A 16,915-nucleotide genomic window follows, 5' to 3' on the forward strand; every position below is an offset into this window, starting at 1 on the left:
CTATGAGAAATTGGAAGGAGTCAAAAGACAGGACGAACTGAAAAAACAATGGGAAGAGAAGCGGAACGCAATGGAAAAAGAAATGGAGGAAAAGCGCTTAGAAATGGAAAGGCAACTTCTTCAAAAACAGAAAAAAATGGAACAAGGTTTGAATGAGAGACAGCAAAGGATTGACGAAGAGAGACAGCAGAGAGAGAAAGAGATGAAGAGAGAGAAAAAGGGAGAAATGGAACTGAGGGAGAAAGAGGAGTTGAACAAAAGGGCCATGGCAAATGAAAATCAGAACAAAGATTTTGATAGAAAAGCTGAAGACCAGGAGAGAGCAGAACATCAAAGAATGATGCAAATGGAGGTGGAGAAGCAAAGAGAGAGAGAAAGAGTTTTGGAGGACCAACAAAAGGAGGTAGATGAGAAAAAACATCAGCTGCAATTACAAGAAGCTTCAGCAGCTGCAGAAAAGGAGAAGCTCAAAGAAATGGAGGAAACAATGACATTGAAAAATAAAGATGTGCTAAAACAGATGGAGGAAAGCTGGGGACACAAAGTCCAACAGAAGGAGGAGGAATGGGAAGCAAAATACAGAGAGATAGAAAAACAGAGACAACAGGCAGAAAAGGATGCCATCAAAGAGAAAGAGAGATTAGAAGAGCTAAGGAGGGAAGAACAGCAAAGACAGCTTCAAATTGAAAAAGGAAAAGAAAAAGAGATAGAAAGACTGATGGATATCCAAAGACTGGAGAAGGAGGTGAGACAGAGAGATATGGAGAAGAGAGAGTTGGACAAAAAGAGACAAGAAAAAGAGGAGAGTCTGAGGCAAAGCCAGAGTGAAGTGAATGAGAACCAAAAGGAATTGGAGTTACAGAAAGTTGTAGAAGCACAGATAGAGAAGAGGGTCAAGGACATTGAAAAACACATACAGGATAAAAACAATGCTGACTTAAAGCAAACAGAGGAGGCGAGGGCAAAAGAAGCCCTGCAAAAGGATGATGAGTGGAAAAAGAAATGCAGAGAGATTGAGAAACAAAGAGAGGAGGCAGAAGAAGAGGCAAAGACGAAGGAAGAACGAGTGAAACAGCTTCAGCAGGAGAAACAGCAAAGTCAGATTCAAATAGAAGAGGACAGACAAAAAGAGACAGAAAGACTCCTAGAGATACAAAAAATGGAGATGGAACAGAGCCTGATAGAGATGGAACATAAAACACTAGAAATGGAGAAAATAGAAGAAAAAAGACGTCAGTATATTGAGGAGAGAGAAAGTGAGATGGAGAAGGAAAAGTTGGAGATGGAGAGAAAAGCAGCGAAAAGACTTCGGTATATTGAGGAGAAAGAGAGAGAGATGGAACAGAAAAGAATGGACCATGAAGATGAGAAAGGACAAAGAAAGATAGAGCAAAAACAAGAACTTCAAAAGGAGTTACAAAGGGAAAAAGATGTAGAGAAACTGAAGGAAATTCAGAAAAGCTTGAAAGAACAAAGCGAGTCTGAGGTGGAGAAGCAAAGAGAGAGAGAAAGACTTTTGGAGGACCAACAAAAGGAGGTAGATGAGAAAAAATATAAGCTGAAATTACAAGAAGCTTCAGCGGCTGTAGAAAAGGAGAAGCTCAAAGAAATGGAGAAAACAATGACATTGAAAAATAAAGATGTGCTAAAACAGATGGAGGAAAGCTGGGGACAAAAAGTCCAACAGAAGGAGGAGGAATGGGAAGCAAAATACAGAGAGATAGAAAAACAGAGACAACAGGCAGAAAAGGATGCCATCAAAGAGAAAGAGAGATTAGAAGAGCTAAGGAGGGAAGAACAGCAAAGACAGCTTCAAATTGAAAAAGGAAAAGAAAAAGAGATAGAAAGACTGATGGATATCCAAAGACTGGAGAAGGAGGCGAGACAGAGAGATATGGAGAAGAGAGAGTTGGACAAAAAGAGACAAGAAAAAGAGGAGAGTCTGAGGCAAAGCCAGAGTGAAGTGAATGAGAACCAAAAGGAATTGGAGTTACAGAAAGTTGTAGAAGCACAGATAGAGAAGAGGGTCAAGGACATTGAAAAACACATACAGGATAAAAACAATGCTGACTTAAAGCAAACAGAGGAGGCGAGGGCAAAAGAAGCCCTGCAAAAGGATGATGAGTGGAAAAAGAAATGCAGAGAGATTGAGAAACAAAGAGAGGAGGCAGAAGAAGAGGCAAAGTCGAAGGAAGAACGAGTGAAACAGCTTCAGCAGGAGAAAAAGCAAAGTCGGATTCAAATAGAAGAGGACAGACAAAAGGAGACAGAAAGACTCCTAGAGATGCAAAACATGGAGATGGAACAGAGCCTGAGAGAGATGGAACAGAAAACACTAGAAATGGAGAAAATAGAAGAAAAAAGACGTCAGTATATTGAGGAGAAAGAAAGAGAGATGGAAAAGGAAATGTTGGAGATGGAGAGAAAAGCAGCGAAAAGACTTCGGTATATTGAGGAGAAAGAGAGAGAGATGGAACAGAAAAGAATAGATGATGACAATGAAGATGAGAAAAGACAAAGAGAGATGGAACAAAAACAAGAACTTCAAAAAGAGTTACAAAGGGGAGAAGATGCAAAGAAACTGAAGGAAACTGAGAAAAGTGTGAAAGAACAAAGTGAGTCTGAGCTTAAAGTACAGAATGAGAGAGAACAAAGAGATTCAGAAAGACTACTAGAGATCCAGAGGAGCGAAATTGAAAATAGGCAAGCAGAGATGGACAACAGAAAATTGGAAATGAAAAGGGAAGAAGTGGACGCTGGACAAATGGAAGCAGAGGCAGAAAAGAAGGAAATAAACAGACAAATGGAAATGAGACAAAAAGAGACAGACAGAGATATGAAAAGAAAAGACACTGAAGCAAGAAAAAATAAACTGGACATTATCCTAGAACAACAGAGGGAGATTAAAAGTGAGCGTATGAGAAAGGCAGAAGAGAGACAAAGAAAGAGAGAGGAGCAACAAAAGCAGGATGAGGAAGCAAGATACTGGTATGAACACCCAGAGGAATGGCGTAAGCACCAAGAAAAACTGGCCATCCAGAAAGAAGAGGCATGGCAACAAGAGCTGGAGAAAAAGTGGGAAAAGGAGGCAAAGAGACTTGAAGAAATCAACAAAGACGAAAAGGCACATGAGGAAAAAATGAAAGCCCAGACAGAGGGAACTCTGTTGGAGACAGAGGTTGAGGTAGAGCACCAAGAAATTAGGGCACTGACACTCAACCCTGAACTGCCCCGCAAATCAAAATGGCAAATACTCGTGGAGAAAGAGCGGGAGAAACAGAGGGAGGCCAGGATGAATGCAGGAGAAAGAGCGAGAGAGGCACAAGAGGCATGGAAAGAGGAGCTTAAAAGGAGAGAGGAGAAGGAAAAGAAAGACGAAGAGGAGAAATACTGGTCTAGGCACCCAGAGGAATGGCGCAAGTACCAAGAAAAGTTGGCCATCCAGAAAGAGCAGGAACGACAACTGGAGCTGGAGAAAAAGTTTGAAGAAGAGGCCAGGAGGCTTGAAGAATCAAACAGAAGAGATAATGAAAATGAGGAGAAAATGAGACCTGAGCTTCAGAGAGCAAAAGAGAAACGGAAGGAGGCTGAAATGCAGCGCCAAGAATTAGAAAAACAGGAGGAATTGGACAGACAAAGGGAGCTAGAAATGGAAAGAGAGAGAGAACAGGAAATTCAGAGACAGAGGGAAGAGGAAATGGAAAGAGAGAGAGAACAGGAAATTCAGAGACAGGGGGAAGAGGAAATGGAAAGAGAGAGAGAACAGGAAATTCAGAGACAGGGGGAAGAGGAAATGGAGAGAAAGAGACATGAGGAAGAAATGCAGAGACAAAAACAAGAACTGGAGAGTAAGACCAAGGAAGAGCAACAGGAGGACAAGGGAACATTTTGCCAACAAACTGATGATGAGCATAGTGATGAGAGTGGTGATGAGAACAGTGAGGAATCACAGGATGAGACAGATGTTCCGGTCCCAGATAAGAGTATAAGAAGGAGGGTCCTGGGATGGGTCAATAAAAAGGTGAAAGAGAGGAATGAGAGAAAAATTGAGAGGACCATCAAGAGAGAAGAGGAGGAAGGTGAAGAACCTTATTTTCAACGTAAGTACCCAATAAATCTGTAAATATTCTGACTGAGATCCTTGTTTAGATACACATCTAAATTTACCTGGAAGCCAGCCCAAATGTAACCCCGCCCACAAAACTTGAGGTTGGGAAATTCACAAACTTGTTCCATCGAGAAGCAACTATGCCTGCTCGTTCAGCAAGTTCACTGATTAAATTGTTTGGCCGTTAGGTCTATCCAATTGAGTGCAAAGGCATTCTCCCCCCTATCAGTTGAAACACGCCCCATAATCACACCCCAACCATGCAGTATCAGACTCAAATTTTGAATTGAATTGAGTATGGCTACTAGTCTGGCTATCATCATACTAAGCTCAATCTTTTAAGATTGAACATTAGTCTGGGAAGTCTGCGTTTTATTTTTACTGCACAAAAGGCGTGATCAATGGGCATAGTTCAAATGACTCCGTACGCTTGGATAGTCCTTCAACCAATCAGACCAACGATCTGGGTGCGCCTTGTGGACAAGCCAGTTGGTGATTGGACCCAGCATGCAGGCAGTAAGCAGGAGAGATAGATGTGTAGGTTTCCAGCCTGAGCTGCAGGGCAAAATCTAAATCGGCGGTAGATTGGGCTGGGTTTACCCAGCCTACATGGCTACGTCAGGCTACATCTAAATTGTGTGCCTTCATATTTTCATCATCCTTTAAGTCCTCTGCTAACCTTAAAGGGATAGTTCGGGTTTTAAGACACAAAGTTATATGGGTTCTCGGCTCACAGGACGCTGTTGCGGGGTAAGTCAGTGCTGATGCACAACGTTGCTGACAGGGAACCCATATAACTTCGTGTCTTAAAACCCGAACTATCCCTTTAATGCCTTAATGAGTCATCAAATCTTTTCTCTCTATAGCTTTCCTAGGATACACGAGCCGGGCCAAAAGAGAGCAGGAGAAGCGCAAGAGCCTACTGGACACAGAGGCAACAAGACAAAATATGGAGTCATACTGGCTTGAGTGGGAAAAAGACAAGAAAGAGAAAAAGATGAAGAGGAAATATGCCAAAAGCCAAGCCCAGTTGGCCCGCGTTCTCAAACTAAATGATAAAGCTGACAAGATCCTTGATGCATATAATGGCACAACAATATACTCCAACCAGAACAAACTGTTGAAGAAAGAGATGATTGGCTGGTTTAAGGACAAAAAATCAAGCACACGTTAGTTCTGGCAGACCGTGCAGTCAAGCCCGCTGTCAGCTGCTCTCAGTTTCTAATTGGCTATTCCAAACCCAGCCCACATCAGCTGTTCTACTCAGCATGGAAATAATGTCATACTGTTGTCATTGTTGCTTGCCCTGTTCAAGGGGGAATATAGTTACTCTCCCAGTTTTAAACTGGGACGGTAGCCCCCTGAGGATGCTGCTGTTCCCTGTCTTGGCTTTCCATGGAGCTCATGGAAAGACAGGGAATTTCCTCTGAACAGAGCCATACCGCCAAATATAAAATAAAGTTGGTTCCAAAGATATTTCTGTCTTGTGTATTTTTGACTTGTGGTCAAGTGGTCAAGTGGTCCTGACAGAACTCACCAATTTGATATTCTTTTGACATATCAACTTTAAAACCATCTAAATCCAAGGGGCACTTCACACGGAAACGAAAACAGGTTAAAAACGCAAAACATTTTTGCAGATGCCCTATATCGCTTACATGGTAACGGCGTTGTGGAGGGTTGAAAACGCAAGAAAGTGAAACCACCCTCCAGAGAGGAAATCTTAAAAATGCTCCGCTCTCGCGCCACCGTGTAAAGAATGAAAAAAGCAAAACTGCGTTTCTCGTCACATAGAAATGGCGTGACAAGCATGCAACAACACCCGAAAACATCAACATGTCAATCCCTGCAGAGCTTCAACTTGCCCTATAGGCGCTGTAATTAACATTCAAAAGTCCTTTCATTAATTAGTTGTTTTGTTTACTGTATTTCGCGGGCTAGGAGTGAACAGGTGGAAGAGAAGTAGAAAGATTATATGCAGGCGCTTGGTCTTGATAGTGTTGCCACCTAGCCATATGGCGTGAATACTGCATCGATAAACATGAAATGTCACCCACTTTCTTTGCGTTTCCGTTTGCACGCAGATTTCACCCAAAAACGCTCGTCTAAATGCGGAATTAGGAGTGAAAATGAAACGGCACTTTTGCGTTTTTGGTTCAGATCGTTTCTGTATAAAGGTAGCCTAAAAAATATTTGTCATGAAATTCATTTTTTTTTTTTTTTTCATTTTTCTTTTAAACTATTTTAAATATTTTTGTTTAATATTTGTATTAATATGTGTCATAATTTGCAAGATAATTTGATATGCAAGTTATGACAAATATATTTTCAGGCCCACCTGCATGTGCTTCAAAGCAGCTTCATGAGAAAATAATCTAGCCTATAGGAACAGCCTGGATGGAGTAGGAGATGGAAACAAATTGACAAGCGTGATTCATTTTTGTGGAGAGAATGCGCAGGACTGTGCGGCAGTCATATTTTGTACCACTTTGCGGTACATCTAGTTAGAGTATGATACTGTGATGACTCATTAGATATTGAGATGACTCATTGGAGTATGATATTTAGATGATGACTCATTAGATATTGAGATGACTCATTGGAGTATGATATTTAGATGATGACTCATTAGATATTTGTACAACTCAACATCCAAATGTTGTACGCATTCATTACAAACATAACCTTGACATTGACACACAACATCAAACCTTGCGTGACCTTTTTTACTCCACCGTCCCGCTTGAGTCCCTCAGTCTCTCAGCGCCCGTCTGTTGGTGCATGGAGCTGTTGATTGGATGCCATTTTCCTGGTGGGATTGCAGGATTAGTGAGTGGAATTCCCCGAGGCGCTTTCAGGCGCCAGATAAGCCACTCATTTCAGATTTACTGCAGGTGTGTGAAATGAGTTTTCCATGTTACTGCACCTTAGTGGGATTACACGTCTCTCGTCTGTTCTTGGCATGACTCGGCGGTGCCCGACTTCTCTCTCTCTCTCTCTGCATCAGCGCTGAGTCACCGGCGTGAGCTGGTCTGATGAGGCCGCTTGATGGGAAGCGACAGCTGGGCCTGTGGACATCCTGCTCCACGGTGCACACGCAACAGCGTGGAGAGACCAGTAAAGCAGACGGGCACACACACACACACACACACACACACACACACACACACACACACACACACACACACACACACACACACACACACACACACACACACACACACACACACGTACACTACACTCATACACACAGGCATAGTGCAGTAAACTCATACACACACACACACGCAGTGTTCACACTTACACCCCATACAAGAGCACCTACAGACAACGTGAACATGTGACACAGTGTGCTCGTGGACACACACACACACACACACACACACACACACACACACAGTATACAGTCTTGAATGCTGTCATTTGTCTTCACTCTGTCATTCTTTCCCATTCTTCCTCTCTCTCGCTCACTTTCTCCCTTTTGCTCTCCTTCTCGCATCTCTCACCTCATTTCTTTGTCTCTCTCTGTGTTTCATTTTCTCTCTCTCTCTCTCTCTCTCTCTCCTCTCTGCATTTCTCTTTCCTCATTCTCTGAGTATGTTGCATAACATGGTCAGTGAGGCTGCAGGGAAATGACCTGCTGTGGGGTGTACTCTGTGTGCAGCTGGAAGTGCTGTGGTGGGGTGGGGGGGGCCTGCTGCTCGGGGGGCCGAGGGACAAATCAAGTGAGGAAAATCCTGACAGACAGGAGAATGAGAGATGGAGTGGCACCACCATTTTCAGGTCATAAGGAATGAAAAGGACAGGCAGACACACCTCACAGACACACTCGCAGGCACACACACACACACACACACACACACACACTGTATGCAGTGTTAGAGGACTGTCAGCATGTCAAAGACAGAAGCTCTATTAATGTGCCTCACATATTTTTACACAAAACTGTCAAAAGTCATCTGAGATGCAAATTAACGCCAAACTGCGGCCCGGCGCTCTCTTCAGGATACAGACTCGCTCCATTGGGGAGGGCTGCTGGAGCTGCCGTCTATGCTAACAGGATTTCACCATCTCGTTACTCCGGGCTCGGCGTGGGAGGCGGTGCTGGGTAAACTGTCTAATTGAAAGCAGACGAGTGATTAGGAGCGGGCAGCTAATTAATTTTAAAAGGGTACACCTGAGGCTGATTAATGAGTTGGAGTTTGGCTCAAAACATGTTTGGCATGCAGAGAGAGAGAGAGAGAGAGAGAGAGAGAGAGAGAGAGAGAGAGAGAGAGAGAGAGAGAGAGAGAGAGAGAGAGAGAGATCAACAGAGTTTTGCTAAAAGATACACATAAACACACACATTCTGATACACACACTCACACACATAATCATGCATAAACAGTACTGTAATTGTGTGAGAGTGGTCAAGTGGGATATGGTAGGAAAGAGTAAAAGGAAACAACTTTCTCTCTCTCTCTCTCTCTCTCTCTCTCTCTCTCTCTCTCGGCGGTGTCCTGTGGAGACTGTCCAGGTGGTCTTTGGAGGGAGATGATGGGACACTGTTGGCATGGCGCCCTCATCTGGGACTTGGCTCCAGTGAACACAGGGCCTTCTGATGGATGGTGTCATGGACTCACTGATGGACTGATGGACTGATTGTGTCCCGGCAGACTGGGAGGAGCCGAGTGGATCTCTGTCCTTATCTAACAGCACCTCTCATCTCATGATATGAAGAATGTTCCTCAACACAACTGTTACGTTCTTAAGTTGGAGAGATGGCTGCTCATAGTTGTTCCCAAAAAAGACAGAGCACAGAACTGGACCACTGCGTGTGTGTGTGTGTGTGTGTGTGTGTGTGTGTGTGTGTGTGTGTGTGTGTGTATGAGAGGTGGTGGAGGGGTATGTGTGTGTGTGTGTGTGAGTACTGAGTCCCGAGGAAGGACAATTTTATATCTTTAGTTTTATTTCTTCCCTCTGTTGGCGTTTGAATTCCACTGCGCTGTCATTTGATTTAGATGCGGTAACTCATGTGCTCTCTCTCTCTCTCCCTCTCTCGCTCCATCTGCCCCTCTGTCCATCCCTCACTCCGTCCCTCTCCCATCTGCTAGAAAAGTTTACCGTTTTTTACCGTCATCGTTCCCCCTCAGAGACCAAGGGCAGGGCAGGACACTTTTATTGCAGTCTTATATAAAGAGGTGTTCACTTCGATCCAAGGTGAGACACACAGGAAATTGAATCTGTTATCGCCACTAACTTTAACTCTCAGCTCCTTCGGTGTGGCAAGGCTCAGAGAGAAGTGCTAGACCTTAATGCTCTCTGTTGTGGAAGTCAATACACTGCTTCAGCTGAAAAACGGACTAGAATGTGTTTTATATCGTGAAGAACGATTTACGATTGCAAAGATTTTTTTTAGAAACCAGACATTCTTTAGATCTGACATTCACCCTCCTCCCTGTCTCTCCACTCTGTTTAACTCCTCCATTTCTTGCAGCCTCGTCTCTGTGTCAGAGAAGGGGAAAGAACCCTTTCCTCATGCATCTCTTTGTTTTTCTCTTTCTGTCTATCTACCTTTTTTTCTCTACTCTCCTTCTCTTCTCTTTGCCAACCGTTCCCCCTTGATGTATATAACAGACAGACATTTGGAATAAGGGCTGAAAGCTAAGATCATTATAGAGAAAGAGTTCCTTTCTTCTTTTCTCATCCCCTCATTCTCTCTCTCTCTCTCTCTCTCAGTGTCTCTCGCTCTTCTCCCTCCATTCCTGCTCATTTCCCGGTTTCAAAGCCACCGTCTCTCTTGTCCTCCTGTGCCATCCGTTCGCTCGTTGAGAAGTCACTAGAGATCAATGGAAGGCGTCAGATGAGCGTGGAGCTGCCTGCAATAGCCAGAGCTGTGCTGCACGATGGGACACACAATGGTGAAAGACGAGCTTGGAAGAGCAGAGTAGAGCAGAGGATTGGATCACTAATCAGAGAGAGAAAGGGCATAAATAGAGGCTGATGCAAAAAGCAATTCTCCTTCAGTGTTTCAGCCAAGAGAGAGAGAGAGAGAGAGAGAGACATTGAGTGTGTGTGTGTGTGTGTGTGTGTGTGTGTGTGTGTGTGTGCGTGTGCGTATCAGCCTATCTGTTTCACTGATTTAACGTGTCTGTATTGCTTTTTCCATCTCCAGTCTTTCAACTCGCAGCCTGAGAGATTTACTCGGTGCATTGAGTTTTCCTGGAACGCCTCTTTAAAACTTTACAAAGTACTTTTTGGTAAAACCTTGTGGCTTTGCAGATAGGCGTAGCAAATTAATATGCACACACACACACACACACACACACACACACACACACACATACACATACACACACACACACACACACACACACACACAGACAGACACACTTGATTTCTTTATTTGAATCTGGCCAATCAAATTTCTTTACAGAAAGGATTCAAATATTCTCAGAGAAAGTACAGCTTTGACATTCAAGGGTACATAAAGCATCGCCTACGCCACACACACACACACACACACACACACACACACACACACACACACACACACAGAGAGAGACAGAGATATAAGCACAATCAATTCAGTAAAGTAGAACTGACCTTACTGACTTACTATTGTCAGAATAGTTGGAGCCAAGCATCTGATCATGAGTTTGTTTTTGGGCACTTATCGTGTGTGTGTGTGTGTGTGTGTGTGTGTGTGTGTGTGTGTGTGCATGTACCATCTCACTGCTTCCTGTCAGTGTCATCATCTGTGTTAACCGCATGACAGTGTGTAAGACTGATCCAGATAAGACACCCCCTTCACTACCATGCAAAGCTGCTGGGTAGTCAGGAAACCGTCCAAGGCCGGGGATGGGGGGCTCCTCCCATGTTGCCACACAGCTAGCCGGAGACTGTCCAATTGGCAGAGGCTGGCAGTGCCAACACACACACACACACACACACACACACACACACACACACACACACACACACACACACACACACATTCTGACAGCTCTTGACATGAAACAATGTTGCCTGTGACAGACTTGCGTGCCAAGAAGGGCACCTTGAAGTTGAGGAAGGAGGGGAAATGCTAATGACGTGCCTGAGTGTGTGTGGCTTTTAATCAAGTGTAATGCTCATGATGAAGTGGAACGGATGTAGCTGTAGGGCGGAGCAGTCAGTGTGTGTGTGTGTGTGTGTGTTTGGGTTTCTCTCTCTCTCTCTCTCTCTCTCTGTGTTTGCATATATGTTTATTTATGTACCTCAAGTTAGCTGTGTGGTGATGTTGGTAAACAAAGCTTTTAATTCCATCCTCATGGGAATGAAAACCTTATTACATACAGTACATGTGAGAAAACTGTGGATGAATATTCAGAAGTAAGGACATACATATCGTTAAGGTATATACAGTAGTATGCTATACAGTATGTAAGGTCTACTCAAAATTCAATTGACATGCCACAGATAAGAATATTTCTGTTATGCTTAAACAACCAACCATTTTGACTAATAATATCAATTTAAACAGTGCTTTGTGAGTGTGTCACTTTGTCTTCTTTGGACAGAATGTGAGTATGATATAATAAAGCAATATTATAATGCTCCCTGTTCTGTTTTGTAGAAGACAAGTTGTGAATATTACTGGGATAGCATTGAGCCAGAGAATGTCTAATAAGGGGAGAAGGACCACTAGCGAAATACTTCCGCATGGTACTGCAACTAGAGGGCGATCGCGAGCAAGTGATGAATAAATGGGTAGCAATGGAGCTGAACCCCCCAGTACCACATTTCTCGTTATATAATTTTTTCTCCTAAAATTGCATTAATGCATGCGATGCAGGATAACTTGACTTGACAATCAGCTGACCAATACAATTTTCAATATGTGTTGTTATTCCTAAAAACCCTTTCAAAGTTTTCATGTCACGTGACACAAGCGAACCACTTTACGGCCATAGCCCTAAAAGAAGGTTCAGCTTCACGACGGTCGTAATCGGTCGCGATTGTCGCGAGCATCCATGAGCTAAATGCTAGCATGTTACAGGGAAAACGGCCCATCCTATGAAAAGCAGAAAGGACATGAGTGACTTTTTATTTCATTTCCAGTGGAAAACCTATACTCAGGTAGCTACTACGACAATGTACATTAAGAAATGAAGTTGTCAACTGTGAAAAAAACGAGTTCTAGCCGCTTAGCCCCATAGACCACAATTCATTTATCACTTGCTCGGCAACGCCCCCAGCGGAATTTCAACAGATTGCATGAACAATCCGGTACAATGGAGTTAATAGGAAGTGGACCGGCTCTCCCTAAAGGGGCTCTGATTGAGCATAACCTTGACCCTTGACCCCTGACCCCTGACCCCTGACTCATGACCCCTGCTCGCTGCATCTTCCTTCCACACCTCCTGACTAGTCTGCGCTTAGATTACGGCCTTGTCCAAAAGTCAAGGGCGCACGCTGGATAGTACCATTCTTTCCAGTAGCGTCTCAGTTAGCTTGCTCCTCAGTATGCGTCCCTACATTTGGACAGCACAAACTAGTTGGCGGCACCTGACTTGGGGAGGGGGGGGGGTGTCGCTTGACGATTTGCATGACGTGTGGAGCTTGACCTGCGCTGCGCAATGGATTATGGGATATCTCAGGCCAAAAAAAATGCATCGATGCACGCTTGGAAATCACGGCAAACAAAGTACACATCTAGTGAGAGCGCTTGACTTTCGGGCAGTCTATTCTGACGTAACGTCCGGAAAATGCACGCTGCCCAGCGTGTGTACTTATGTTTCAGACACAGCCTATGTTTACACTGGCAGGCCGCATGTTCGGATTTTTTTGCTTATATCTGATTCTTTAGATTGCCTGTCTTCATCTACGTACATTTCAGAGTGACCCTTATCAGATATCTGTGATCACACGATTCACTCATTTGAAACAACCTGCATGCGCACCAGAGGGGTTTTGGAGACCGAAGTGAAGGCACACATACAGACGGCACTGTAAACACACAAAATAACACAAGCTTGCATTATCAAGCTATTTCATATTGTTGAAAAGTCTGCAAAATAGGTACAAATGAGAGTGTCGAGAGCTCTTAATGCAACTTTTCCATCTCTGTTTTCATTTGAATTTCAAACGTTCTACCTGCTGTGCATGCGAAAGCTATTATGTGTGTTATGTATAATGTAAATACTGAGATTGTGGGCATTTTCCATGATGTAAGTTAAAAATGACAGGGAATGTGCCATCTGTTTTGACGACAGTCACATTGGCACATATCCAATTCATATATGATTTATTCTCACATACAGTATGACTATGGCCTGAAACTGATCTGAAGATATCAGATTCTTCAGATATTCAGCTTTTTTCATGTTCATGATACACATTGGAACTGTGCCACATAAGACCATAAAATTGGAATTGGGTCACATTGAACTGTGTAGGGTGCTCTCTACACACACACACACACACACACACACTCAGACACACGGATACACACAAACACACATGTATACAAACACACACATGTATACACACACACACACACACACACACACACACACACACACACACACACACACACAGTCACTTTTGATTTGTATTAGCTGCCAGCTGACCTTTAGACACACACTTGGGTGGCCATGCCTGATGCCCATGTCAGCCCGGCAGGAGTTCATCACGTGGACGCTGGCACAACAATGCCAGCCACGGACACCCCACGTGGCACGGCGGTCAGACAACGGCGTCTGGTTTGATGCGGAACCACTGTGTCATGTGGTCGCTCCTGCGCGCCGTACTCTCTCAGGTGTGGCTGGGCAGCGCTGGAGGAGAGAGTGGTCAACAGCGGAGCAGAGGGGATGAGGAGAGCGTGTCCACATCAGAGGCTTAACCTTTACAACAAAAGCAGGATAAAGGTGTTTCTTTCTCCGCTTTCATCCAATCATCCTCCTCAGGCCATAAACCATGGCCTTTATCACAAGATTGCGTCTGTGTGTGTTTGTGTGTGTGTTTGTGTGTGTGTGTGTGCGTGGGTGTGCGTGTGTGCGTGTGTGCGTGCATGCGTGTGTGAGAGAGAGAGAGAGAGAGAGTGTGTGTGTGTGTGTGTGTGTGTTTGTGTATACAGTATGTATGAGTAAATGAGAAAAATACACAACGAGAACGAAGATGTTTGCTCATGTGTGAGATTACACAGTTTGTCCATGGGTTATGTACATACTGGCTCCACATTGTCTTCACTGCCCAAGCTGAAACTAGTCTAATCTGCCTCTTTGTCTCCCTAAGCCCTTATAAGAGCGACGTCTCAATGACCACACACTCAGGGCTGACGTCTCACCCACCGGACCGTAGCGCCTTCTCTCTGTGCATTCTGTTCTATTCAGAGGAAGGACAGCTGCTGGGGTGGCTGATAGCTGTGGAGCTGATTTGTCCAGCCTACAGTGTATTTCTAAGAACTCTCTATCAGCTTTCTGTCTTTTCACATGCTGACACTCCTCTATCTATAACACTGCATACAGTGTGTGTGTGTGTGTGTGTGTGTGTGTGTGTGTGTGTGTGTGTGTGTGTGTGTGTGTGTGTGTGTGTGTGTGTGTGGGCGGTGCTATGATCTGGGGTTGCTGCAGTTGGTCAGGTCTAGGTAATGTGTGCCAGCAATGCTATCTGCCCCAAGAATGAGGTCAGCTGACTATCTGAATATACTGAATGACCAGGTTATTCCCTCAATGGATTTGGTCTTCCCTGATGGCGCGGGCATATTCCAAGATGACAATGCCAGGATTCATCGGGCTAAGATTGTAAAAGAGTGGTTCAGGGAGCATGAGACATAATTTTCACCCATGGATTGGCCACCACAGAGTCCAGACCCTGACGCCAATGAGAATCTTTGGGATGTGCTGGAGAAGACTGCGCAGTGGTCCAAATCTCCCATCATCAATACAAGATCATGGCGAAAAATGAATGCAACGCTGAACGGCATTAAATGTTGTGACATTAAATGTTGTGACATTGCAGAAGCTTGTGTACACGATGCCCCAGCAATAAGTGCCGTAATCAAAACTAAAGGCGGCCCAGCGAAATAATAGTGTGTGTGTGGCCAGGCAGGGTACAAAGTGGAGAGAATCAGTGTTAAAGAGTGGGCTGTTTTATAGTTGGAGTCTTTGTGTGTGTGCATGCATTTTCTCACTTATGCTTATGAATGTATGCACTATCATAACCATTACAAACTGCAAACAGAAATTGCAATCCCAATAAATGGTGTCTGAGGCGCATGCCATTAAATAGATCAATGGGCCAGACTCCTGTCTGCAGACAATAACACAGAGTTGTAAACACAAGACAGCACAACAGCTCACAAAGGGTCCATCGACTCACCCAACTCAGCACCCATAAATGTTTTATGGAGCCGCTGTCATAAATGCATCATTGTAGTCACTGCATGCATGATGGCCCCTCGAGCTATATCAGAGCCACAAACACCATTCTATAGGGAGTGTGTGTGTGTCTGTCTGTGTTCTGGGTGTCTGACACGGCTCACTCTATAGGGAGAGTATGTGTGTGTGTGTGTGTGTGTGTGTGTGTGTGTGTGTGTGTGTGTGTGTTCTATAGTGTGTGTGTGTGTGTGTGTGTTCTATAGTGTGTGTGTGTGTGTGTGATCTGGGTGTGTGACACGACTCAGCTGGAGCGTGTGTAAATCTCTACACCATGTGGTCATCTGCAGCAGCAGGTGCGCTGGCTGGCGGAAGATGCAGGGCAGGTGTGCTATTCCGTGTGTGTGTGTGTGTGTGTGTGTGTGTGTGTGTGTGTATGTGTAAAAATGGCTAAATTGATTCCCGGAGAGCCGCGTGCTGGTCTGGATGCGTTTCACCGTGGGTGTGTTATTGCTGTGTTAGATGCTGCTGCTGGTGTGTATGATGGTGATGAGATGCCAGGGTGATGAGAGCTCACTTGAGTGGAGCTGCCAGAGTGCTGGTGGCTCTGCGTGTTGTGATTGGCTAGAGTGGGGTGGAGTGCCCTGGGACTCTACATGCGCTGATGAAGAGAGGCACAGTGCTCCCTCTGCGCTGGTAGTTAGCATTGTTCTGCCCAATTGCTGCTCAACCTACGTTGTAAGCGGTGAGCATACAGATGAGAAAAAATATTGGGACAATTTGGTATTGTGTGTGTTTTTTTTTATTTATTATTTAGATAAACAGGGATGGGACTGGTACAACAAAAATTGTCTGTGACATTTTGTGTCAGAGCGGCCCACTACAGTTGATCTCAGCATGTAAATATCTTTCAGCGTAGATTCAATATTCCTATTAGTTTTGTGAGACGTTTATGAATCATTAAAGAGATGAATGAGTTTTATCGAATAAGGTGTGAGAGTACCCTCACTATGGTTGAGTATGCGCTCTGATTGCCATAACGAGCTCTTTGCCGGCACGGACAAGTTGAAGGTTTAGTACCCTGGAGAACACTTGAGGTTGAATCATGATTTGAGTGACTGCCATGGCCACACCAGAATTCTTCAAAATGCTATAATTGTAGGTCCCAACAGAAGTGATAAAGAGATGCTGCCACCATATAATCTGATAGACGAACAAAGCAACAAGGGGGCAGGTGAACGTTCGGAGAGTGTAGACAGTATGGCCGCCGCCATGGTAAATAGGAGACCAGTGCTAGCTAGCCATTCCATTTTTTTTAACTATTTTTATTTATCCTTTATTTAACCAGGGGGGTCATATGAATCCTATGGGGCGTAAGCGCCACTTTTGACATGAAATAACGTAACAGCTGAAGTGTTTTAAGCCTTTGTACGAACCTTTTCTATTTTTGGAGTAAATACAACATTGT

The 16,915-nt window shown here is 44.3% G+C and overlaps 1 protein-coding gene across 1 annotated transcript; it reads left to right on the forward strand.

Annotated features, from left to right (window-relative positions):
• Nucleotides 1-1,336: 1,336 nt before the first annotated feature.
• On the forward strand, nt 1,337-13,973 carry LOC134075989 (golgin subfamily A member 6-like protein 22). The gene is made up of 4 exons (XM_062531012.1): nt 1,337-1,537; nt 2,579-2,776; nt 2,897-3,184; nt 13,890-13,973. Exons 1-4 carry the CDS (start codon nt 1,337-1,339, stop codon nt 13,971-13,973), a joined length of 771 nt encoding a protein of 256 aa, XP_062386996.1.
• The last annotated feature ends 2,942 nt before the right edge of the window (nt 13,974-16,915 follow it).

The sequence above is a fragment of the Sardina pilchardus genome, chromosome 3 (assembly GCF_963854185.1).
Source record: "Sardina pilchardus chromosome 3, fSarPil1.1, whole genome shotgun sequence".
Classification (NCBI taxonomy): Eukaryota; Metazoa; Chordata; class Actinopteri; order Clupeiformes; family Clupeidae; genus Sardina; species Sardina pilchardus.